Here is a 25,851-nt window from a genome sequence, read left to right on the forward strand (position 1 = left end):
TTGGGTTCCTCAGAAGTGGAAGAACTGGGTTGTTCCCCAAGTCATCTGAGCTTGTTGTTGGTGGGGCTAGAATGGCTGTGAGTTGGGGAACATTTCCTGACTCCTTCCAAGTAGGGTTGGGCTAAAGAATTCCTGTGGCCCTTGATCAAGTATGGTCTTGTCTGAGTCTCTGTTTTCCAATGGGTTCTTACATATTATCTCACCTGTAAAGCAGAGGAGTGTTTCAATTCATTTCATGACTCAACTTTACTCCTGTACCCAAGCAGGGACTGGAGTTGTGGATTGTAGGCCTTTTCGTCTTGCTTTCTCCTCCCCTTGGTTGGGGACATAAAAACAAAGCCATTCTCATTTGCATTCTGCCCACTGTGAGAAGGGGAGGAGAGAGGGAGGGAAGGGAGGGAAGGGGAGAAGATCAGACAAAGGCAGATTGTTTCTGGCTCTAGTCCCCATCCCTGCTGCTCTGCTGGGGTGCAGGCAAGGGACAGTTGTTCTGGGAAGGAATAGATATCCTCTCATTCTGGACTGACTTGAGGGAGAACACAAAGATATTTGCTGTAGAAATGAGGTGAAGCTGATTAATCTGGAAAAGATTCTGGTCTCTAAGTCTGGATCACTTACTACCCCTAGGCTCAATTTCTTGGAGACATTCCAAAAAACAATATTGTGGGAGGGGGTGGGGAAGCCATTGGGGACTTAATCACCACTGAACATTCCTTTACCTAAGGGCTTACATGTACTGGTGACCAAGTCCCCAGTGTTTCCCCCCCGAGGGTGAAATTGGGTGCTTATTAGGCCCCCGACTGGTTTCCTGTGAAAGAGGAAGTGGCTCCGGGGTTATGGGGAGGCTATGTTTCCCAGCATCTGCAATGGTGTGTGTAGGAGTGGGTGATTGTGCTCGCTTTCAGCAATTTGTTCTGAACCATCTTTATGCAGTCCTTGATCTTTGTTCCCATAAAACTTTTCTCCCAGACCTCTGGGGATTGTTTGCAATAGAGGCAGGAACTGTAGATAGGGAGATAACAAAGTTACTAAATACTCCACCCTCAACTTCCTGAGTCCAACATCCAGGAAACAGATGGGGACCCTGCCTAGAGAATTATACTAAGACTGAGCCTCCCTCTCTACTCCTGCCGTCTCTCTCCCTCAGTCAGTAGAAAGTCAGTCCCCTTTCCCTCAGTCAGTAAAAAAAAGAACTGCATTTTTTTTTTCTTTTTGCTTAAGAAAATGATTTATTTTTAGCATTAAAAAAATTTGAGTTTTAAATTCTCTCCCTCCCTTTCACCCTTTTGTCATCCATTGACAAAGCAAGCAATATGATTAGAATAGCATTATTCCTAAATTAGTTCTGTGCTGGACTTTGGGAAACTCATTCATCATGTGCTCAGCTGGTGCTGCCCTGGCATGGTTGGGAGAAAAGGAGGGGTATAGCTTTGGTTGGTACAAGCTGGGGCGTGGGAAGGGGGAGTGCTTTGCCTAGTAACTACATAATATCCCCAGGGAGCAGGGCAGCTTAGATAGAAATGTCGTATGACCAAACTTTCCATTTCTCTTTAGGTGGGATACAGTTGTGATAGGCGCCTGAGCGGCACTGGGAAGTGCCTGAAATGTCCCGGACCCCTTCTTTCGTCCTTCCGATTCCTGAAAGCAGGGAAAGCTCTAGGTAAGCTGCCTTCTGGGTTAGGGGCAGAACTCTCACATGCTGTTTAACAGTAAAAGTGGCACTGGGCTTGAAGTCAGGAGCCCTGAGTGCTAGTCCTAGCTCTGGCACGTACCAGCTGTGTGTGAATTTGAACAAAGGACACAAAGAGGAATTCAAAGATCTGTTCAAATTCACACAGCTGGTACGTGCCAGAGCTAGGACTGGCACTCAGGGCTCCAAAAGCTTTGCCTTTGTGGATATAGCAACCACCCATTGAATTCCTGCATCAAAGAAGGAAAGAAAAATGCTTAAAAACTATGGAGGCTGATGGAGAGTGTTCATGTGTATAGGGAAGGGAATCTGACAGGTTTTGATTTATCTGAAATGCTGGTTCTGATCTTTTCGGAGGGATAGGCAAAGGGGAAAGTTGTCTGGCCCACAAAGCCCTAACCTTTCTATTCCCCAACAGCCAGGATCTCAGCCCATATGATGAGAGCATTGTACATGACTCCTTCCATCAACTCATCCAGGAACAGAGTCAGCGGGCTGAAGTTGAACCTCTGGAACTACAAGAGTGGCCTGCTAGGGACAATGGTAAGGAGTTTATCCAGAGAGGAGGTGCTGGTTCCCTTCACTAATAAATGTGTCTGAAATAGGTTCCAACTGGGGTTTAGGTAGATAAAGTGCTGAAGTGAAGAGAGCACTGGGCCTAGAATTGAAAAGCCCTAAATTGATACTTACTTGATGTATGATCCTGGACAAGTCACTCAGCCTCTGATTATATTAATTTCCTCAATCATAAAATGGGAATTTCACAAGGTTGTTGTATATATCAAATGAGCTCATATTTGTAAAATACTTAGCCTACTACCTTGCATATAGTACCTATTATTTATTTATATCTATTCCCTATTCTTCCCCAGCTAGTCCAAGCTCTTCATTTTGTAGATGAGAAAATTGAAAACCAGAGAGATAAAGTGATTTGCTAAGGTCAAACAGTTAGTGCCTAACACTGAATCTAGGTCTTCCCTGACTCCAAATATAGTACTCAGTCCATTTCCTTTCATTACCTGCTGCCAGTGCTTTTTGGTTACTTAAGAGCAAAGAAAACAGCTGTTTGATTCCTAGAGAATGTTTAGCAATTTTCTCCAGATTTGCAAGGTTAGTGAAGTCCCTTCTATTCCTCAAATTCTGGGATTCTTTTTTTCCCCTTTAAAAAATATTTATTTATTTAAACAAAATTAAAAAGAAAATTTTCTTGTGCACAGAACATAAGAGAGAATTCAAAAAAGGCAACAAATTTCAATTTCAAGAAAGCTTATATAATAATAGAATACATTGTATTCAAAACTGTTCATCTTGTTTTTTGCTTCCTTCTAAGTTTTTTTTGTTCTCTGCTGTGAACTTTTTACTTTATTCTTTCTTTTTTCTTTCTTACCCCCCATTTTCCCTAAGCAGGCTACAGTTAAGCACAAATATAATTATGCATACATACATTTTTTATGTATATATACACACAAAAAATGTATGTACACATACAATATAACCCACACATACACATATACATATAAATACACATATACAGATACACCTGTATATATCAATTCACATACAATACACACATATACACACTCTCATATATATGCATATACACACATGCATAGATATACATATGCATATATATGTACACACACATATACGATGCACTCATATACACATGTACATATAGATATATGTGCATATGCACATGCACACACATATACATTCACACACATATACATACACAAATATACCCACACACATGTATACATTTACACACATATAAATATATGTGCACATACACATTCATATACATGTATACACACATGCATACACTCATGTACATAGATATATATACATTATATACATGTAGTTATATGTGCATACACACACATACATACATACATGCATGCACATCCATATTTATATACCTAAAATCACACACACATATGCACATATGCATTTATGTACATCTATGTAAGGCTGTACTTTGGTTATTTGTCTTGTTCCTCTGAAGGTGGATAACATCATCTTCTTAGAGCCAGTTGGAATTCTTTTATAGGTGGAGGTTCCCAGCGCCACAGGGCTCCTCAGGAGTATAGCTCAGCCACACTTCGAATCCTGGCCAATATGCCCAGTCGAACCATTGGTGAGTGAGGGAAATCTCTTCACCAAACCCATCCCTTTTTTGTTTGCCCTATCCCTGTTCCTTTCTAGATCCTTCACCTGGCTCTGAGACACCCATGAGAGTTGGAGTCAAATGTGTTCAGAGCTTCTATCCTACTGCCGCTCTGCCTGGCATCTTGATAAAATACTTTCTTGGTTTCTAAAAAAGACTCAATAACAAGAATAAAAATAGGAGGCTTTTTGGATGCTGATGATACCTTGAATTCTCTTAAGAAAGAGATTTTCCTGTTGGGTTTCATTCAGGAACTAGGGCCTCCTAATTACTCTCTCTATGCTTGGGACCCTGGGAAGAGGCCCCGCTCAAACCTCCAAAGGACCAAAAGATACCCATATCCTTGTGAGTACTCCACCGCCATCGTAACTTGAGGGCAACTTCCAGAGCACCAGTTCTAGGAAGAATGAGAAGTGATGATAGGGAATTGGGTTTGGGGAAGGAGAACAGAGAAAGAAATAGAAAGTACTTAGTTAATCTATCTCATCCCTGAATGTTCCTAAATTCAGGTGTCTTCTCCCTCCACAATTTCAACCCCTAACCCCACAGGCCGAAGCAGGGGAGCCATTATCTCACAGTACTACAATCAAACAGTCAAACTAAGGCGGAAAAATAGCCGACCCTTGCTGAGAGACATGTCACGTTCTGCACGACCCAGTATTCGGCAATATGACTTGGAATTGGATTTGACCCCCAGGGAAGAAGAAGGTGAGTTTGGTAGGAGGGATAGCCCACTCTGTTTGGTGTTGCAGTAGCCACCTGCTAAGATGATCTCATCACATCTTCATGGGCTCTGCCCCCTAGAAATCTGGTTTCTCCTTCACCCCACCTTTCTCAAGCTTTTGCCTTTAGGGTTTTCTAGCAAACATTCCCCCAGTTCCTCCTTTCTGGATTCTGTCCTTTTTTGGAAACAATCCTCTAACTTCTTTTGTTTTAGAAGAGAGTATGGAAATATGTTTCTCAGATCTCTTTTCCCCTCCCTATTTGTTATCCATAGTCCCTGCTCTTAAGAAACTTGCATTTTAATTTGAAGACTACCTATATACACTTTGGTTGTCACTTTATTTATTTCTCCAGCTCATTTTACAGAAAAAGAAACTGAGGCAAATCTAGTGAAGTGACTTAACCAGAATCACACAGCTAGCAGGTGTCTGAGACCAGATTTGGACTCTTTCTGACTCTATCCTATCCACTGTGCTATTTAGCTGCCCCATATGATAATAATTGCTAACATTTATATAGCGTTTACTGTGTCTTACCCTTTACAGTTATCTCATTTAATCTTCACAACAATATTGGGAAGTAGAGGCAGTTATTGTTCCCATTTTACAGATGAGGAAACTGAGGTTAAACAGAGGTCAAGTGACCTGCAGAGGGTTATACAACTAATAACTATCTAAGGCTGGATTTGAAATAAGGTTTTCCTGATCCCAGGCCCAGCACATGGTACCCAGCTGCCAAATACAAGTTATATATAGAGAGTGATTGGAAGGTAACCTTACGTGTGAAAAGAAACAGGAGGCCAGGTCAACAGATTCCAGATGTCTTGTGTGAGGAATAGTAATTAGTGCATGGCAATTGGATTATCAGTAGATAGAGAATTGGGCCTGAACTCATCTTCCTGAGTTCTCAGACACTAGTTGTGTGACTCTAGGTAAGTCATTTAACTCTGTTTGCCTCAGTTCTTTATCTGTCAAATAGTTGGAGAAGGAAATGGCAAACCATTCTAATATTTTTGCCATGAAAAATCTCACATGGGGTCACTACTGAAACAACTGAACAACAGCAAAGTTGGATTGTAGAAAGAATGGAATATTTAAAAAAAGACTATAAAGACAGGAAGGGGTCAAGATATAAAGGGTTGTAAATGCAAGGCAAAAGACTCCCTATTTGGTCCTGGAGGATATAGTAAACCATTGTAGCTTATTGAGTTGAGAAAGGAAGAAAGGGTGACATTATCAGACCTACAGTTTACAATAGGACTTTGGTGGTTGTAGAGGACAGTGCAAAAGTAGAGAAAAACTTGAGTCAGGGAGAAAAGTTAGAAATTAAACATTAATACCAATTATAAATAATATAAATTATCACAACATAAATTATATAATAATATAAATTATTATAATGATAATAATAAATAATAATTCAATAATAAAACTTATTGAAATAGTTAATTGATTTGAATTGTTTCCACTATTAGTACCTAACCCTATTGGATGACCCATTCCTCTTTGAAATTTGAATGTAATTGGGGGAGGTAGGTGGTGCAGTGCACCAATCCTGAAGTCAGGAGGACCTGAGTTCAAATCTGGTCTCAGATACTTAACACTTCCTAGCTGTGTGACTCTGGGCAAGTCACTTAACCCCGATTGTCTCAGGAAAAAAAAAAAAAGAAAGAAAGAAATTTGAATGTAATCACTCTGATGGACATGGCTCTTTTCAAATAATGAGGTGATTCAGGCCAATTCCAAGAGACTTGAGTGGAGAGAACCACCTGCACCCAGATAGAGGACCATGAGAATTGAATGTGAATCACAACATAGTATTTTCATCTTTTTTATAGTTGTTTGCTTGCTTTTATTTTTCTTTCTCATTCCTCCCCCCCCTCCCATTTTTGATCTGATTTTTCTTATAAAAAAAGAAATTTGAATATAATCCCCTTTACTTCATACTCTTTCCTGGGCTTTTCAACATCTCTTTTTGAAGAACCTGGGAGGTCCATGGTTTACTCTTAGGTTCAGCCCAGACATTTCCCTCAGTTTTGCCCCAGATCAGTGAGATAGGCTTAAGAAATAAGGGTCCGTTTGCTGCTCCATGTGGTAAAGGGTAGGAGATGTGATTGACTAATCAAGTTCTCTGAGCTGAGTTCCACTCTCAGTGCCTTCCTCCTTAACAGAGAAGCGAAGTTTGTTGGTGGAGGAACTGCAGGGCCTGACAATAACCCAGAGGAACCACATGCTGCAGAATATGCCCCTGAGCCTGACTGAGAAACGCTGCCTCCGGTTAGTATGCTCTCCTGACCCCATCTTGGACCCGATTGCTTCATTTACTCTCCTTTCCTAGTCACTCTGGAGGGGAGAATTCCCAGGAATATGAGAGTGATTCACTGAACAGGGATGGGGCTACCCAACTGGAAGAAATAGTTTCCATCCTTAGTTCCATTCCTGCTTTGAAGTACTGATGGTCTTCTGCTTTTAAGACAGGATGTCTATATTCGTAGAGGAAGACAGAGATACTATCAAGTCAGCCAGATCCAGTTGTACTGCTGTAGTCACCTCAAGTATCACTGTATCATAGTAAGTGTGTTTTCTTCTTTCTCTTACCTTTACTTTCTCTTTTTGTGTCTGATCAAAGCATATCTTGTTCCTGGGCTTTTGAGGGGGGAACAAAAGGGAGAGGAAGAGTCAGTGGAAAACCAATCAGAATTGGCTAATATGGCCAAAGAAAAAAGAAAATGATAAATGTTGGAGGAAATGTGGGAAAACTGGGACACTAATGCATTGTTGATGGAGTTGTGAACTGATCCAATAATTCTGGAGAGCAATTTGAAATTATAATGGGCTGTAAAACTGCGTATACCCTTTGGTCCAATAATACCACTGCTAGATCAAATAGAAAAAAAGGAAAAAGGATTTCTTTGTACAAGAATATATATAAGGGACAACTAGATAGCACAGTGGATAGAAAACTAGCCCTGAAGTTAGGAGGACCTGAGTTCAAATCTGGGCTCAGACACTTAATATTTCCTAGCTGTGTGACGTTGATGAGTCATTAACCTCAATTTTTCCTTAGCAATATGTATGTGTGTGTGTGTGTGTGTGTGTGTGTGTGTGTGTGTGTGTGTGTATCAGTTATTTTTGTGGTAGTTAAGAATTAGAAATTGGAAGGATGCCCATCATTTAAGGAATGGCTAAGCAAGCTGTGGTATATGACTATGATAGAATACTATCATGCTGTAAGAAATCATAAGCAGGATGATTTCAGAAAAACCTGGAAAAATTTATATGAACTGATGAAAAGTGAAGTGAGCAGAGCCAGGAGAACATTGTGCACAGTAAATGCAATAATATACAGTAGTCAACTGAATGACGTAGCTCTTCTCAGCAATAAAATGATCTAAGACATTTTGGGATCTAAGATCCCAAAATACATACCATCTACCCCCTGAGAAAGAACTGATATTTTCTGAATACTGACTGAAATATGCTACTTTTCAAAAAAAGAGAAAAGAAATAAATAGCAATCAGAAGATCTAGGTTTGAATATTAGGTATATGTAATCTTGGATAAGTTACGCAAGTTCTCCAAGCCTCAATTTTCTCATCTATGAAATAAAATACTTGATAATTCTATTTCAGTCTCACTAGCGTGTGTAGGGGAGGCAACTTTGGTAAACCCTAAGGGTTATATATTTGTGGGTTACTATTATTCAACTTCATCCATAATAAATGGATGTTATATGGAATGGAAATGATTCTTGTTATCTGAGTGCTAATAATTCTTTTTTATTTATTTTTATTTTTGCAGTCACATCTGTTAGTCTGTCAACAAGCATTTACTTAAGTATTTACTATGTGCCAAGTACTAAGTTAAGTTCTAAGGCAGAAAAAGGGAAAAATATGGTCCAAGGCTATGCCTCTAAGACATCACATTCTATATGAGAAACAATATACAAAATAACTAGGTCCTTCTAAGTTATATACAGAGGAAATGAAGGTAACCTGAATGAGAAAGTCATTAGCAACTTGGGGAAACAGGAAAGACTCTCTGCAAAAGATGGTATTTAAAATTAGTTTTTCAGGAAGCCAGGGAAACATGTAGAGGTAAAGAGGGAGTACATTCAGGGAGGAGGGAACAGTACAAAAGTGCAAAGATAGATTGGACATGGGGGCTTAGGAGGAAGTACAAGTAGATCAAATAGCTAGATTGTAGAGTACTGAGAAGGTAGTCAAGTATAAGAAGTCTGGAAAAAGATGGGATGTAAAGAGTTTTTTTTTTTAATATTAGTTTTTTGGTTTTTAAAAAATATTGTGGGTTCCAAATATTTAGGAATATTTATTTAGTTAAGTTTAATATTTTAAAGTTAAGTGTATTTAATATTTTAAATATTTAATTAAATGCATATGTAATTTAATATTTTGAGTTCCTCTTCTGCTTAGCTCCCCACCCTTGAACCCCTTCCCAGAAATTTTGCTGTTTTAGGGAAGTAGGAGGTAAGGGAGGAATGGAGAAGAAATTTGGAAATCAAAATCTTTTAAAAATGAATGTTGAAACCTCTCTTTACATATAATTTGAAAAATAAAATTCTAAAAGAAACAAAAAAGAGAAAGCCAGCAATTTAATATAGATTATACAAATGTAATTATGTAAAACTTTTCCATATTAGTCATGTAGCAAAAGAAAATACAGATCAAAAACTCAAGAAGAATAAAAAAAATTTTTTTTAAGTACATTCAAATTTTGAATTAAGATGCTATCAGTTATTTTCTCTGGAAGTGAATAGCATTTTTTAAAAAAATCAATTTTATTTTTTCTTTAATTTTATATAAAAACAATTTTAAACATTTGTTTGAAAAAATTTTGAATTCCAAATTCTCTCCCTCCCTTGCTTCCTCCATCATTGAGAAGGCAATGTTATACACAAACATGCAAAACATTTCTATATTAGTCATGTTATGCAAGAAAACACAGACACCCCCCAAAAAAAAAGACCAAGAAAAATAATAAAGTTCAAAAAATGTATGCTTTGATCTCCATTCAGACTTCATCAATTCTTTCTCTGAAGATGGATACTATTTTTCATCATAAGTCTTTCAGGAATTGTCTTGTGTTTCTTTTTTTTTTTTAGCTGAGGTAATTGGGGCTAAGTGACTTGACCAGGGTCACACAGCTGGGAAGTGTTAAGTGTCTGAGACCAGATTTGAACTCAGTTCTTCTTTATTTTAGAGTTGGTGCTCTATCCACTGCGCTACCTAGCTGCCTTTAGTCATTGTATTTCTAAGAACAGTTAAGTCATTCACAGTTGACCCTTCTATAGTGTTATTGTGTACAATGTTTTCTTGGTTCTCCTTACTTCACTTTTTAGTAGTTCATGTAAGTCTTCCCAGGTTTTTCTGAAAGCAGCCTGTTCATTTCTTCTTTCCTTCCTTCTTTCCTTCCTTCCCTCCTTCCTTCCTTCCTTCCTTTTTCCCTCCCTCCCTCTTTTTCTCCCTTTCTTCCTTCCTTCTTCCCTCCCTCCCTCTTTTTCTCCCTTCCTTTCTTCCTTCTTTTCTTCCTTCCTTCCTTCCCATTTGGGGTTAAATGACTTGCCCAAGGTCACACAGCTAGGAAGTGTTAAGTGTTTGAGGTCAGATTTGAATTCAGATCCTCCTAACTTCAGGGCTGGTATTCTATCTACAGCACCACCTAGCTGCCCCTGTTCACCATTTCTTATAGCACAATAGTATTTCATCACAATCATATATCACAACTTGTTCATCTCTTCCCCAATTGAAGAGCATTTCTTCAATTTCCAATTCTTTGCAATCAGAAAAGAGCTGATATAAGTAGTTTATACATACAGGTCCACATACGTCTTTTTTTTTTTTTTTTTTTTTTTTTTTTTAAACTCTTTGGGATACAGACTTGGTAGGGGTATTCTGAGTCAAAGAATATGCATAGTTTTATAGCCTTTTGGGTATAGTTCAAATCGCTTTCCCGAATGGTTCAAATATCTCACAGCTACAGCAACAGTGCTTTAGTATCCCAGTTTGTCAATAATCTCTCTAATATTTGTCATTTTCCTTTTCTGTCATATTAGCTAAGATGATAGGTGCTACCTCAAAGTTGTTCTAATTTTCATTTCTCTGATCAACAGTGATTTATAGCATTTAAAAAAAATATGAGCTTTGCTTTCTTTTTCTGAAAATTGCCTATTCATATCCTTTGATTAACAACTGGTTGTTATTTTAGCTCATATTTTTACAAATTTGACTCCATTCTTTTAACATTAGAAATCTGAGGCCTTTATCAGAGAAACTTGCTATAAAGTTTTCTCCCCAGTTTCCTCCTTTCCTTCTAATCTTGGCTGTGTAACCCTTTGCAATTTAATGTAATAAAAAGTATCCATTTTCACCCTGTAATGCTCATTATCTCATTTGATCATTTGATACATAATTTCTTTTGTATATTCTGATGAATATTCCATGTTCCCCTAATTTGCTTATGATATTCTTTATCTCTAAATCACATATCTATTTTGATTTTTTTTGGATATATAGTGTGAGATGCTGGTCTCTACCTACTTTCTGCCAAACTGCTTTCCATTTTTTTCAACAATTTTTATCAAATAGTAACTTCTTGTCCCAAAAGTTTGGATCTGTGTGTTTATCCAAGACTAGATTAATCATTGATTGGTTGGTTGTTGTCTTTCATTCTTGGAGAGTGCCAAAATGACATCACTGTTAGAGTTGAGTTACAGTTTGTCTGACTGTGGCTGATCAGACCTGTATGAGCTTGAAATGCTTTGCCACGGGTCAAACACAAATAGTCCCTATGAACATTTGGGACAGATTCTCTTTGTGTATCTCACATTTTTTCTAAGCTAATTCAAATTCTGCTTTGCTTATAGAGTGTAGCACCTTCTGCGTATTGTATCCCTAATTTATTCCACTGATCCACTATTCTTTTTCTTAGCCAGTGTCAGAATGTTTTCATGATTAACGCTTTGTAATACAGTTTGAAATCTGGTATTATTGGGCCACTTTTCTTTACAATGTTTTTTATTGATTCTCTATTTTTTCTAGTTCTATAAACTATTTTTTGGTAGTTTAATTGGTATAGCATTGAGTAAGTAAATTGATTTTAGGAAGAATTGTCATTTTTATTATATTGGCTTGAGCAATTAATATTTTTCCATTTGGTGAGATTTGACTTTATTTTTGTGAAAAGTGCTTTGTAACTGTGTTCTTAATGGTTTGTCTGGGCAGGTAAACTTCCAAGTACTTTGAATTGTCTACAGTTATTTTAAATGGAATTTTTTTTTCTCTCTCTTCCTGCTGGATTTTATTGATTATATGTACAATGCTGATGATTTATGGCTTTCCTGAAACTTTGCTGAAGTTGTTATTTCACGTAATTTTTTTTTGGTTGATTCTCTAGGATTCTTTAACTCTTTAAGTATGCCATCATATCATTTGCAAAGAGTTTTATTTCCTTATTGCCTACTTTAATTTCTTTTTCTTCTTTTGCTGTTATAGTTAGCATTTCTAGGATGATTTTGAATAACTGGTGAAAAGAGTTATCTTTACTTTACCCTTATTTCATTGGGAAGGCTTCTAGCTTATTTCCAAATACAGATAATGTTTGCTTATGATTTTAAATTAGATATTACTTATCATTTTTTCAAAGTTCTATTTATTCCTATGCTTTCTAGTGTTTTTCATAAGAATGAGTGTTATATTTTGTCAAAAGCTTTTTTCTGCATTTATTAAGATAATAAAATAATTTCTTTTGGTTTTGTTATTGATATGATCAATATCTGATAGTTTTCCTACTATTAAAATCAAACCTGCATTCCTGGTATAATGATACATTATCATAATCTCCCTGCTAGAATTCTATTTAAAAATTTTGCATCAATGTTTTCTTTCTCTGTTTTTGCTCTTCTAGGTTTTGCTTTTCCAGCACCATATTTGTGTTAAAAGAAAATTTAGAAGACCTCCTTTGTTTGCCTATTGCCCCCACTAGTTTGCATAGTATTATAATTACTTTTAAAAAAATGTTTGGTAGAATTCATTTGTGAGTTCATCTGTTCCTGGGTATTTTTTCTTGGGGGACTCATTAATGCTCATTCAATTTCTTTTTCTAAGATAGAATTATTTAAATATTCTATTTCCTCTTCTGTTAATCTGGGAAATTATTTTTGTTTTGTAAGTATTTATTTAATTTATTTTGATTGTTAGATTTATTGGTACATGATTGGGCAAAATAGCTCCCAATAATTACTTTAATTTAATCTTCATTGGTGGTGAATTCACCTTTTTCATTTTTAATCTTGGTTATTTAGTTGTCCTCCTTTTTTGAAATCAAATTAACCAACAATTTATCTGTATTTCTTTTTGTCTTCATAAAACTATCTCTTAGTTTTATTTTTTAATTCAACGGGTTTCTGACTTCAAATTTTATTAATCTTTCCTTTGATTTTCAGTTTTTCTAATTTGATATTTAATTGGGGATTTTAAAATTTGTTTTTCTTCCTATATTTAAAAAATAATCTATTTTATTGATAAATATATAATAATAAGATACAATAATAAATATAAATTCAATATAAATATATGTTTTCTCCTAATTACTGCTTTGGCTGCACTCAGTAAATTTAGGATGTTGTCTCATCATTGTGATTTTCTTTAATCAAATTATTTATTGTTCCTGTGATTTCTTCTTTGATCCTTCATTCTTTAGGACATGATTATTTAGTTTAAAATTAATTTTTAATCTATGTTTCTATGGCCCTTTATTGAATGTAAGGAAGGGCATGTGCTGTGGTTTGTGAACAACCACAAATAATTCTTTTCTGTCCTGAGACTGTGACCAGGGTCCCCACTCCTTGTAATGCTCCTTATCCTGGGTAAGTGTCTTGATCTGGAAAGTTCTTTCACCCTGATCTTTTTGTTGGTTCTTGCACTCTAGAATTTGTTTTGAGACATCATTTTTAAAGTGTTTAGAGAGGAATTTGGAAGAGCTCAGATGAGTAGGTTTTGCTTCCCATACTAGCAATTCTAAATAGAAAAATGCAGCTTTTCACTGATGCTATGTTGGAGCCTTTGGTCACCTGTGGCTCCACCTGGGCCTAGTTAGTTTTCTATGACAAAAACAGTCCCAATGGCCTCCTTCACCTTGTACCATCTCTTTCTTTGAGAGAGTCTAGGACAATTTATGCCTTTTCAAAGCCCTTTAGAAAGGAAACACAGTGATAAATCTCTGTTTTAAATAAGACGGCTATAGCCCTGAGTATTTAAGAGAGTAACAGCAAGTCAGTATATAATGGGACTAGGCCTAGAACTCTAGTCTTCTGAGTCTGAGTCTGACCTTTTCCCCAAGATATCTCTGCCCTCAGTACTCCTTAAAATGGATTTTCCTTAACCTGTTTTCCTATTGTAGATCTAGAGGTGCCCCACCTAGTGGTATCCTGGAATCAGGTTCAAATTCATCCTCAAACTTTTACTCCAGAGTGACCTTAGAAGAGTAATTTATCCTGTCTACCTCAGTTTCCTATTCTGTAAAATGAGGATAATAATATCTATCTCCCAGGGTTGGTGGGAGGATCAAGAAAGATCACATTTTTAAAGCACTTTGCAAACCTTGAAGCAGTAACAAATTATTATTACTATTAATAACATTATTCTTGGTCCCATAGGCTTTCCGCAGCTTGTGGTATGGTCTTCTCTCTGGTCTATATGCTCTGAAGCCCTGGCGTTACTCCCTAAAGCAAATCAGTGGACAGTTTGGCTCGAGTGTGCTCTCCTACTTCCTTTTCTTGAAGACCTTAGTCTCCTTCAACATCCTGCTCCTCCTCCTCCTGCTGCCTTTCATTGTGGCCGTGCAGGTGGCCTTCCCCCCCACTTCAGAGTCCTCTATCTTCCAGTCATTCACAGGCCTGGAGCTCTTCACTGGAGGAGTGAGTACGGGTTCTCTTGTACCTACGAGCAAGAAAGCCTTTCCTTTCCCCATGTACCTACTGGGCTATGTATAAGAGGCATCTTTTCCTTTCCATTCAAGTGCTTTTTATTCTCTCTTTATCCCCTTGCAAATGGAAATAAGATATTGGATTTGGATTTAATGTGTTTAGGAAATAGTACATATGCAAAAATATCTTTTTGTAAATTGCAAGCTCATTAATGTATTTATTTAGTCATGGTCATATGACATGATAGCTATAGAGTATGATATATGATGTAATAGATTCAGAGTGTCTAGGACAAAGACAAAGTACCAATAGTCAGACTATATCTGGAGAGCTTTCTTATGTTCTACATGCTGCATTATTGGCATCCTAGCAAGATGCTATGCACCGGAGGGCCAACCAGGATGGTGAGAGGACTTAGAAATGTGCTATATGAGGATTTTTTAGAAAGAACTGCTTGGCTTGGAGAAGAGGTTTCAGGAATGATTAAGGATTCTTAACCTTGACATTTGAATTAGATCAAGGATCAAATTTTTTTAATCTTCCAATTAATTAATTTTTATTAAAACTTTTTCTTTTGTTTTATTTGTGGATACCTTTTATTACAATACCACTTCCAACTTTTCAAAGACCATTTGTGAGTACTTGTATGTTGTCAGAATTTTTTTTTAATTGAAGTTTTTTCTTTTCTTTTTTTTTCTTTTTAAATTTTTTTTATCAAAGCTTTTTATTTTCAAAACATATGCATGGATAATTTTTCAAACATTGACCTTTGTAAATCCTTGTGTTCCAAATTCTTTTTCCTTTTCCCCACCCTCCTCTAGATGGCAAATAATCCTATATATTAAACATGTTAAAATAAGTTAAGTCCAATATATGTATACATAAATATGTAATAAATAAATAATACAATTATCTTACTACACAAGAAAAATCAGATCAAAAAGGAAAAAATGAGAAAGAAAACAAAATGCAAGGAAACAACAAAAAGAGTGATAATGTTATGTTGTGACCCATACTCAGTTCCCACAGTCCTTTCTCTGAATGTAGATGGCTCTCTTCATCACAAGATCATTGGAACTGGTCTGAATCATCTCATTGTTGAAAAGAGCCACATCCATCAGAACTGATCTTCATTTAACCTTGTTGTGTACAGTGATCTCCTGGTTCTACTCACTTCACTTAGCATCAGTTCATGTAAGTCTCTCCAGGCCTCTCTGAAATCATCCTGCTGGTTGTTTCTTATAGAACAATAATATTCCATAACATTCATATGCCATAATTTATTCAGCCACTCTCCATTTGATGATCATCCACTCAGTTTCCAGTTTCTTGCCACTATAAAAAGGGCTGCCATGAACATTTTTGCACATGTGGGTCCTTCCCCCCCCCTTTTTTTTTTTTATCTCTTTGGGAAATAAGCCCTGTAGAAACATTGCTGGATCAATGGGTATGCACAGTTTGATGGTCCTTTGGGCATACTTTCAAATTGCTCTCTAGAATGGATGGATCAGTTCACAACTCCACCAACAATGTATTAGTGAAGGATCCATATCTTCCTGCATATTCTCAGAAGGTAGGACTAGATGTGACAGTTAGATAAATCCCAGCTCATAACAAAGGACTTTTTTGTAACAATAAGCAATTATTTAAAAGAAGAATGGTCATTATAGGGAGGTTGTCCAGGATGTTATTGAAGGAATTTCTGTTTTGGATAGAGCTGAGCTACATGATTCCTGAGCTACCCACCCACCCTGAACCCTTAGGATTCTGTTTCCTCTTTTTTGTAGTCATTAGTGGCCTTACTTTTGGCCCAGGTATATGGATCTTTCCTTTTTAATTTCCCCCTCAGCTCTGTATTCTTGCCTGCCATTGCCTTTTCCTTCTCCTGTTTCCCCACTCAGTTTGGTTGTGGGTGGGATAGGTGGAATTGGGCAGGGGAGGGTCTACAATTTTCCTCTCGAGCTGTTTTACTTCCACCTTTGTAGGGCCCATTCACCCACACAGTGATGTACTACGGCTACTACAGCAACTTCACCTTGAATCAGCCATGCTCCTCCCATCAGAGCAGTGACCACTGTCCTGCAAATGCAGTCCATCTGCCATATAATATGCCCCTGGCCTACCTCTTTACCATTGGCTTTTCCTTCTTTATCACCTGCATCACTCTGGTATACAGGTAAGGAGAGACCCTTTCTGCTTCTGCATGGACCCATTCTCTCCCCATCCGGTATCTTGTTCTTTCTACTCTCCCTTCACTTTCCTCCTATTTACCCCAAAATTGTCTTCTCTCCTGTTGCACTTTGTTAACCCTTTCCCCACTTTTGACACAATTATAGAATGTAAGAAGTGGAAAGAAGTGAAAACATAATAGTATTCTTTAGATTTTACTTGGTAGTTAGGTGGCATAGTGGAGAGAGTGCCAGGCTTGAAGATAAATCTCTCACTAGCTGTGTGACCCTAGCAAGTCATGTAACCCTATATATCTCAGTTTCCAGTATCTCTGCCCAAGAAGATCCCTTGTGTTGTAGAGTTGGACACGATTGAAAATAACTGAATAACAAACAGATTTTACTTGAAGACTTCTGGGACAGGAGAACCTATGACTTCTAGGGAAATATATTTAATTTTTAAATAGTTTTTTTTTTTTAAACAGTTGGGGTTTTCTTGCCCAGTGTGACACAGAACATAAGTTCTGAGGCCAGATTTGAGCTCAGGTCCTCCTGACTCAAAAGCTGGTGCTCTATCTGCTGCACCCCATAGCTGTCCAGTTCTAATTGTTAGGAAATCTTTCCTTATACCAATCATAAGCCTCCCTCAGTAATATTTACCTGTTCCTTATAGTTTTATCTTCTGGAGCCAAGGGGAAGCATCTAATTCTCTTCCCACAAGACAGCTAGTTCTTTATGAAGATAGATCAGAACTTTCCCCACTTAATCCCTTACTATTCTTTTGCCTCCCTTGCCTCTCCTCACTCTGACTCATGTGAATCTCCTCTCCCTAGCATGTCTCGTTCCTTTGGGAAGAGCTATCGGGTGGGCAGTACCCTTGGAATCCACGCCATCACCGTCTTCTGCTCTTGGGACTACAATGTCACCCAAAAATGGGCTTCCCGCCTACAACATGATAACATTAGGACACAGTTGAAGGTGAATGGGGCCAGAGATTGGTGGGATCGATCATTTCTCATGCTATATACATTCCTGCACACACACACATCCCATCCCACAACTCACCAACCCAAATAACTTTCAGCCTCTGCCTGTGATCTGATATCTAAAATTAGACAGGAAGTTTTAGGCTTACAGACAACAAGCTTAATTAAATTTCTGGGCAGATCTTCCAGTGTATGAAACCTAAATGCATTTATGCTGGTTTCCCCAGTGTGGGCTGCTTGAGGCATTAAGCAGGGGTGTCTCCACTTATCCTGAAGGTTCCTGCTGGCAAGAATTCTGCATGCTAGGTAATTTTAGCTGGATCATTCAGTCAGCTCTAACAGTTGGAAGTCCTTTTTAGTACTGAGCACTGTGGGAAGGATACAAAACAAGATCTTGCTTGGCCTTCTGGGACCTTCCAAGCTAGTTAAAGAGATGGCACAACATAGGCATAAGAGTCCAAAGATAAACACAGAGGAATGGACGTTAGTTTAGAGCTCTTGAAATGGCTTCCTAAAGATAGAGTGGGAGTATAATTGAGATGCTCCTCTCTCCCTTCTTTGTAAAAGTGAGGTACTTATACGAATTTGGAAAGTTTCATTTATCATCAGTCTAGACTGATGTGTTGGTTAGTTTTGTCAAATTCCTTTTGACAAAAATTAAAATTCCTCTCTTCTTTTTTTGTTACAAATTATGATTTGCAAAAAATAAAACAAAACAAAAACCCCCAACTTATGATTTCCTGGTCTGAAAAGAGGAGATTAATATACTCAGAAATAAAGGTATCAAACACAAAAGAGTAACCAAATCACTAATTTGTGTAAATTCAAAGGTGAACTAATCTATTATAAAGATATAGATATATTTATTTTAAATAAGACAAGAAATCTTTCTCTCTGTCTTTCACCTACTTGGGGGTATATCCTTAAGATATTTTAGTTTTAGTTTAGTGACTTTTGGGTGTGATTTTTTTCTTTTTTTAAAAATAGCTTTTTATTTTTAAAATATATGCAATGATAACTTTCAATATTCACCTTTGCAAAACCTTGTATTGCAGATTTTTCTCTTTCTCTTCCCTTTATCCTCTCTTCTAGATAGCATATAATCTAATATAGTTTAAATGTGCAAGTCTTCTATACATATTTCCACATTTGTCATGCTGCACAAAAAAATCAAATCAAAAAGGGTAAAAAAGAGGGGAAAAAAAAGCAAGCAAACAAAATTTTCACATTCAATCTTAAGTATGATTTCAAATTATTTCTAGAATGATTGGACCAATTCACAACTCTACATCTACAAAGCATTTTTATGTTTTTTCTCATGGCTCCTCCATCATGTACTGTTTTCAACTTTCATTATTTTTTTCAACCTCATTGATATGAGGTGAAATCTCAGTTGTTTGTGAATATTTCTCATTATTAATTGGCAACATTCTCTCAAATGATTGTTAGTAGTTTACATTCATTCTTGTTCCTATCTGTTGGGAAAGATATAGGGACTTTTTAACACTAATTGAAGAAAAAGAGGAAGAAAGGCTTTCCAAGAGATGGGCATGTAATTAAGTAATTAACCCTTGTAGAATGAGTTAATTGGAGTTATGAAGTTAATTAGAGAGGAAAAACTTTGTTGGGGAATAACAGGATCATAGAGCTAGAAGAGCTGGAATTCCATTGTGTCCAACCCTCATTTTATTTTATGAAGGGACCATAGCACGGATGGTTACATGATTTGCTTAAGGTCATCAGACAGTCAGGAGCTGAACCCAGATTCTCTCTCCATATCGATATTTTCCCCCAAACCCTACTCCCCATCTTTGGCTTCTTGAGAAATACATAGTATGAAGAATTGAGAGTTGGAGGTGAAGTGGTAGAGGGATTTTAAAAATTACTATTTTAAATAGCTTTTTATTTTTCCAAATACATGCAAAGATAGTTTTCAACATTCACTTTTGCAAAATCTTGTGTTCCAAATGTTTCTCTCTCCTTCCCACCCCTTCCCATAGGCAGCAAACAATCCAATATAGGTTAAAAATGCAATTCTTCTAAACATATTTCCATATTTATCATGCTGCAGAAGAAAAATTAGATCAAAAGATGAAGAAAAAAAAAACATGAGGAAAAAAAAAACAAGCTTTACCAACAACAACAAAAAAGGTGAAAATACTATGCTTTGATACATTCAGTCTCTGTAGTTCACTCTGGATATAAATGGCTCTATCACAAGTCTAGTGAAATTAACTTGAATCATGTCACTGTTGAAAAGAGCCAAGTCCATTACAGTTGATCATCACATAATCTTGTTGCTTTGTACAATGTTCTCTTGCTTCTACTCACTTCCTTTAGCCTCGGTTCATGCAAGCCTTTCCAGGCTTTCTGAAATTATCTACTTATCATTTCTTATAGAACAATAATATTCCATTACATTCACATATCATAACTTCGAACAATTATCTAACCTCTAAGAATCTATCTAACCTTTTCTTCCATAAAGTGGGGGTAATAATTGTAATATATATCTCTCAAGGTTATTGTGGGGAAATCGTGTAAAACACAATGCTTTTGGCTTTGAAGTCAAGAAGAAAAGCTATGAGATACTTTAGGAACCTTCCAGGGTTAAGGGATATAGAGCCAGGACTAAAGCAGTAGTTGTAAGAAGGTCAGTCCTTAAGGGATGCTACCCACCAGGTATGACCTAGAATGACTTATGTACTTTATATGTTCCCAGCTCTCCCTCACTATACTTTCTTTGACTTCTACACAGACATTGATTTTCTGGGTCCTTGCTATGGTCCTAGGCACCGACTGACCTGTGTTCCTTCTGGCAGGAGCTTTTGGCTGAGTGGCAGCTGAAGCAACACCCAAGAAGTATGTGTGGGAGACTGAGACAGATGACAGTGCTATTTCTGGTATGGCTGCTGTCCCTAGGTTCTGTCCTGGGTTGTGCCATTGCTGTCTACTCATTTTCAGAGTTCATGCATGAAGTGAGTCCTCCAATTTTGGGTTACATTGATTCTCGGAAGGGGTATGGGGCTGGGAGTGAGGGCTGGACCTATCTGGACTGCTTGAGAGAACCTCCATTTCCAGGATTTCCTCCTCCTTTTCGGGTTCCTTCCATTTCATATCTTCAATTGTCCTCTGCTCTGGGTGCTTGAACCTGGAACTGTGGGCCCAGCATCAGCTCCTAATGATTACCCAAGGCATTGTTAGTATTCTTCTACTTCTCTGTGTACCTCAGCGCTTTCTTTTCCCTCTCTCTCTTCCATTCTTTATTTTAGTCTCCTCTGAGATTTGTCAAGTACTTTGCAAACCTTTAAGCACAGGATAACTGTTTTATTATTATTTTCTGTTTTTCTCTTCCCTTATTATTTCCTACTTATGCCTTAAGTCTTTCAATCAAATTTTGGGTAATTAGTCCATGGCTTGCAGATTTTTTTTCCATGTATGCCTTTTTAATTTTGTGATATACATATAACATATGTAATACATATATACACAATATATATGTAATATGTATAAATATATATACATACATAAAAATATGAAAATGCTCTAGAGTATTTAAATTCAGAATAAAATTAATTTTAAAAATTGATGAACACTAAAGTAAAAAATCAAAGAGAACGAGTTATAAAAATAATAAAATTATAAAAAATGTTGACATATACATTGTCTAGTCGTGACTTCAGAGGAATAATGAAATATGTTTGGGTAATATCTTTTGATTTTGCAAATGTTTTTTGAAAGGAAAATAGAATCCTGAGTACCTGTCTCAACTTTTGATCCTTCCCCAACCCTGTAGACTTTTTACCTCAATGTATTCTCCTCTCCAAAGCTCAGCCTAGTGATTTACTGTGCCAGAAATATGCCTAACCTGCCACAGAGTTAGCCTGAACCTTACCTTCTCTATGTGAGTGAGCATGTTCCCTTATCATTTCACCCACAGAACCATGAGATTAGGACTGAGAGGATTAGTGAGAAGCTCCGGGAAGCCCGTCTGCTGATTCTTCCCCTCATAGTCTGCATCATCAACTTGGTGGTTCCCTATTTCTACAATGTCCTAGCCATCTGTGAGCAGCATGATTCTCCTGTTTTGGAGGTCTATGTGGCTATTTGCAGGTAGGGCAGGGTTCTGTTCTCCCAATGCCATTCTTTGGGGACCTGATTGATTTGCCTGCCTGCCTGCATCTGCTCCAGCATTCTTCACTCATTCTCTTTTCTCAGGAACCTGATTCTCAAGATGGTTATTTTGGGACTTCTCTGTTACCGCTGGATGGGTCGTAAAGTTAGATCGCTAGAAGACCAGGTAAGTATGCTAAGAAAAACATTTCTTTTTAATTTTATTTTTTTTGTTATTAAATTTTATTTTTAATTTGTGGAATAAAGCAAGCATTTCCATAACAAGGTACAATAAAAAAGATGATTGCACACGAAACTGCACATCTACTATATACAACTTGCTATTCCTTTCAAATGTACAATAAAATTAACACACAGATTTCTTTTTTCTCTCCCCCCCAAGATGGCTAAAATTAGACACAAATATATGTAGAATTATTCTATCCACACTTCTATCTATCAGTTCTTTCTCTGGATGCAGATAGCATCTTTTTTCATTTATCTTTTATAGTTAATTTAGGTATTTATAATAGTCAAAATAACTTATTTGTTTAAAGTGCTTCTTAACACAATATTGCTATTACAGTATATAATATTCACTTGGTTCTCTTCATTTTGCTCTTCATTATTTCATGTTAGTCTTTCCATGGAAAGATTTTCTAAAATCATTAAGCACATCATTTCTTATATTCAGTATTTTAATTCAATAATTTATGTTCAATATTCAACATTTCTAGAAGCTGAGAGGTATGTTTGCATGTTATGCTTTATACACAGGCACTTCTTGTTTGCTGAATTGAATTGACTATAGTGGACATCATAAAGGATATTGATTAAGACCCCTGTTAGAACATTTAAAACATTTTAAGACCCTATTTAGAATATTTTGCACCACAACTCCTTTTTTCCCTCCCTCCTTTCCAAAAAAAATTTTCAAAAAGAATTAGGCTTATTGACATGGAGACAAGCAAAATATTTATGGCTCTGAGACGACAGAGGCAGTTGGAAAGTCTAGAAGTCAGGAGGACTGGATTTGGTCCCAATTGTGAGCTTGTTTTCTTCTCTGTAAGAAATGGAGAAAAACAAATTGGCTAAGATGACAGGTAAAAATAATGATAAATATTGAAGGGGATGTGGGAAAACTAGGACACTGAAGTTATGAACTAATCCAACCATTCTAGAGAATAATATGGAACAGTGCCCAAAGGGCTGTCACACTGTGCATACCCTTTGACCCAACAGTGTTTCTACTGAGCTTATATCCCAAAGACTTTCTTAAAGGAGGGAAAGGGACCCACATGTGCAAAAATGTTTGTGGCAGCCCTTTTTGTAGTGGCAAGTGGATGCTTGTCAGCTGGAGAATGGCTGAATAAGTTATGGTATATGAATGTTATGGAATATTATTGTTCTATAAGAAATGATCAGCAAGGTGATTTCAGAAAGGTCTAGAGAGATTTACATGAACTGATGCTAAGTGAAATGAGTAGAACCAGGAGATCATTGGACATGGCAACATCAAGATTATGTGATGATCAATTCTGATGGATGTGACTCTTTCCAACAATAAGATGACTGATGCCATCTTGTGATGAAGGGAGCTAACTACACCTAGAGAGAGGACTGTGAACTGAATGTGGATCACAACATAACTTTCTTACTCTCTCTTTTGTTGTTTTCTTGCATTTTGTTTCTTGCCACTACAAATAGGGCTGCCACAACATTTTTGCACATTTGGGTCCCTTTCCCTCCTTTAAGATGTCTTTGGGATATAAGCTCAGTAGAAACACTGTTGGGTCAAAGGGTATGCACAGTTTGATAACATTTTGAACATAGTTCCAAATTGCTCTTCAGAATGGCTGGATGTGTTCACAGTTCCACCAACAATGTATTAGTGTCCCAGTTTTCTCACATTCCCCCCCCAAATTCGTCTTTGTCTTTTCCTGTCATCTCAGCCATTCTGAGGGGTGTGTAGTGGTATCTTAGAGTTGTCTTAATTTGTATTTCTCTGATCAATAGTGATTTTAGAGCACCTTCTCATATGATTAGAAATGGTTTTAATTTCTTCATCTGAAAATTGTCTGTTCATATTCTTTGACCATTTGTCCCTTGGAGAATGGCTTGAATTCTTACAAATTTGAGTAAATTATCTATATATTTTAGAAATTAGGCCTTTATTAGAACCTTAAATGTAAATATAATTTCCCAATTTATTGTTTCCCTTCTGATCTTGTCTATATTAGTTTTGTTTGTTCAAAAACTTTTTAACTTAATATAATCAGAATTATCTATCTGGTGTTCAATTATGAGTTTCAGTTCTTCTTTGGACACACATGCCTTCCTCCTTCATAGATTTGAGAGGTAAACAAACTATCCTATGTTCTTCTAATTTGCTGATAATATCACTCTTTATATCTAAATCATGAACCCATTTAGATCTTATCTTGGTATATGGTGTTAGGTGTGGGTCAAGTCCTAATTTCTTCTATAGTAGTTTCTAATTTTCCTAGCAGTTTTTGTCAAATAGTGAGTTCTTATCCCAAAAGCTGGGTCTTTTCAACAATGAGATGATTCAGATCAATTCCTATAATCTTGTGATGAAGAGAGCCATTTGCATCCAGTGAGAGGACTGTGGGAACTGAGTGTGGATCACAACATAGTATTTTCACTTTTTTGTTGTAGTTTGCATTTTGTTTTCTTTTTTCTTTTTGATCTGATTTTTCTTGTGCAACATGATAATTGTGGAAATATGTATAGATGAATTGCACATGTTGAATCTGTATTGCATTACTTGCTGTCTAGGGAAGAGGGTGGAGAGAAGGAAGAAAGAAAATAATTTGAAACATAAGGTTTTGCAAAGGTGAATGTTGAAAATTATCTTATGTACCATATATACTTGAGTATAAGCCGAGTTTTTCTGCCCAATTTTTGGGCAGAAAATCCCCTCCTCAGCTTATACTCGAGTCACTAGATAAAACATGTATAAATATCCCTTTGAATGCCCCCTGCTGCTGTGTAGTATACAGCGCGAGTGCTGACTGTGATACTACAGGGCCAGCCGTTGCTACGGTGATGTGGCTGTTCCTGTAGTATCACAGTTGGTAACCGGACTGTATACTAATGTTGGCAACCGCTCTACATACGTATACTGGCACCCGCTCTCCTCCTCTGCGGGCACCGGTGCGCTACCTAAACCTACTGATATAATAAGTTTTCCCAGATTTTTGGTTAAAATTAGGGGCCTCGGCTTATATTCAACCGAATGGGTCGGCTTATACTCGAGTATATACGGTATATGTTTTGAAAATAAAAAGTTTTATAAAAAAGAAATAAAATTTATATAAAAGAATGGAGAAAGATTATATTTTCTCTTAGGGCTGGAAGAGAATTGATTGATGCGCTTTGCAGAACCTACCTTTAAATAAAATAATCTATAAGGGACTGCTTTGTAAACACAAAACCTACAAGTGTGTGCTGCTATTAGAGGGTTCTTTTTTTATCATCACCAGTGCTGGGAGACATTTGTGGGGCAGGAGCTCTACCGCTTCATGGTGATGGACTTTATCTTTACACTTGTGGACACCTTCTTTGGAGAGCTGGTCTGGAGGTAAGAGATCTGCTCAAGATTTTAGCTGAAAAAGGCCAAGGTTTCCTTCTGTATCGAGGGCCATCTCCTGATCTATATCCGGCCACTGGACCCAAATGGCTCTGGAGGGGAAAATGAGGCAGGTGACTTTGCACAACCCTGGCTCATTTAAATCCAATTCGCTTGTATGTTATGGCATCATCTCTTTGATGTTCTCTTTGAAAATGAAGAATAAATAAATTCTGTGCTAGAACTAGACCACAAATTGGAACTGGTCAGTTGGAAAACTCTTCTCCCCCCCCCCCCTTCTTCCCTTCTCTCCTCTCCCTCTACTCCCTCCCTCCTTCCCCTTTCTCTCTCCCTCTACTCTCTCCTTCCTTCCCCTCCCTCTCTCCCTTTACTCCCTACATCTGTCCCCTCCTTCTCTCCCTCTACTCCCTCTCCCATCACCTCCCTCTTTTCCTTCCCTCTTTCCTTCC

General features: G+C 37.1%; 1 protein-coding gene across 6 annotated transcripts in view; it reads left to right on the top strand.

Moving 5' to 3' along the window:
* The window catches only part of TMC6 (transmembrane channel like 6), a 52,585-nt gene that overhangs the window by 19,333 nt on the left and 7,401 nt on the right, over positions 1 to 25,851 (top strand). For 4 of the 6 annotated variants that reach the window (XM_051995498.1, XM_051995494.1, XM_051995495.1 and 1 more), the window contains 13 exons: positions 1,555 to 1,660; positions 2,109 to 2,233; positions 3,741 to 3,827; positions 4,407 to 4,565; positions 6,751 to 6,856; positions 7,054 to 7,150; positions 14,253 to 14,513; positions 16,508 to 16,698; positions 17,524 to 17,668; positions 20,499 to 20,654; positions 21,617 to 21,789; positions 21,895 to 21,976; positions 25,296 to 25,393. In XM_051995498.1, coding sequence (XP_051851458.1) covers positions 1,605 to 1,660; positions 2,109 to 2,233; positions 3,741 to 3,827; positions 4,407 to 4,565; positions 6,751 to 6,856; positions 7,054 to 7,150; positions 14,253 to 14,513; positions 16,508 to 16,698; positions 17,524 to 17,668; positions 20,499 to 20,654; positions 21,617 to 21,789; positions 21,895 to 21,976; positions 25,296 to 25,393 — 1,736 coding nt within the window. In that variant the 5' untranslated portion in view covers positions 1,555 to 1,604. Of the gene's footprint in view, positions 1 to 1,312; positions 1,434 to 1,554; positions 1,661 to 2,108; positions 2,234 to 3,740; positions 3,828 to 4,406; positions 4,566 to 6,750; positions 6,857 to 7,053; positions 7,151 to 14,252; positions 14,514 to 16,507; positions 16,699 to 17,523; positions 17,669 to 20,498; positions 20,655 to 21,616; positions 21,790 to 21,894; positions 21,977 to 25,295; positions 25,394 to 25,851 lie in introns of those variants that run through there. The other 2 variants (XM_051995497.1, XM_051995499.1) reach the window with 2 other exon arrangements.

Source organism: Antechinus flavipes, chromosome 4 (assembly GCF_016432865.1).
Source record: "Antechinus flavipes isolate AdamAnt ecotype Samford, QLD, Australia chromosome 4, AdamAnt_v2, whole genome shotgun sequence".
Taxonomy (NCBI): Eukaryota; Metazoa; Chordata; class Mammalia; order Dasyuromorphia; family Dasyuridae; genus Antechinus; species Antechinus flavipes.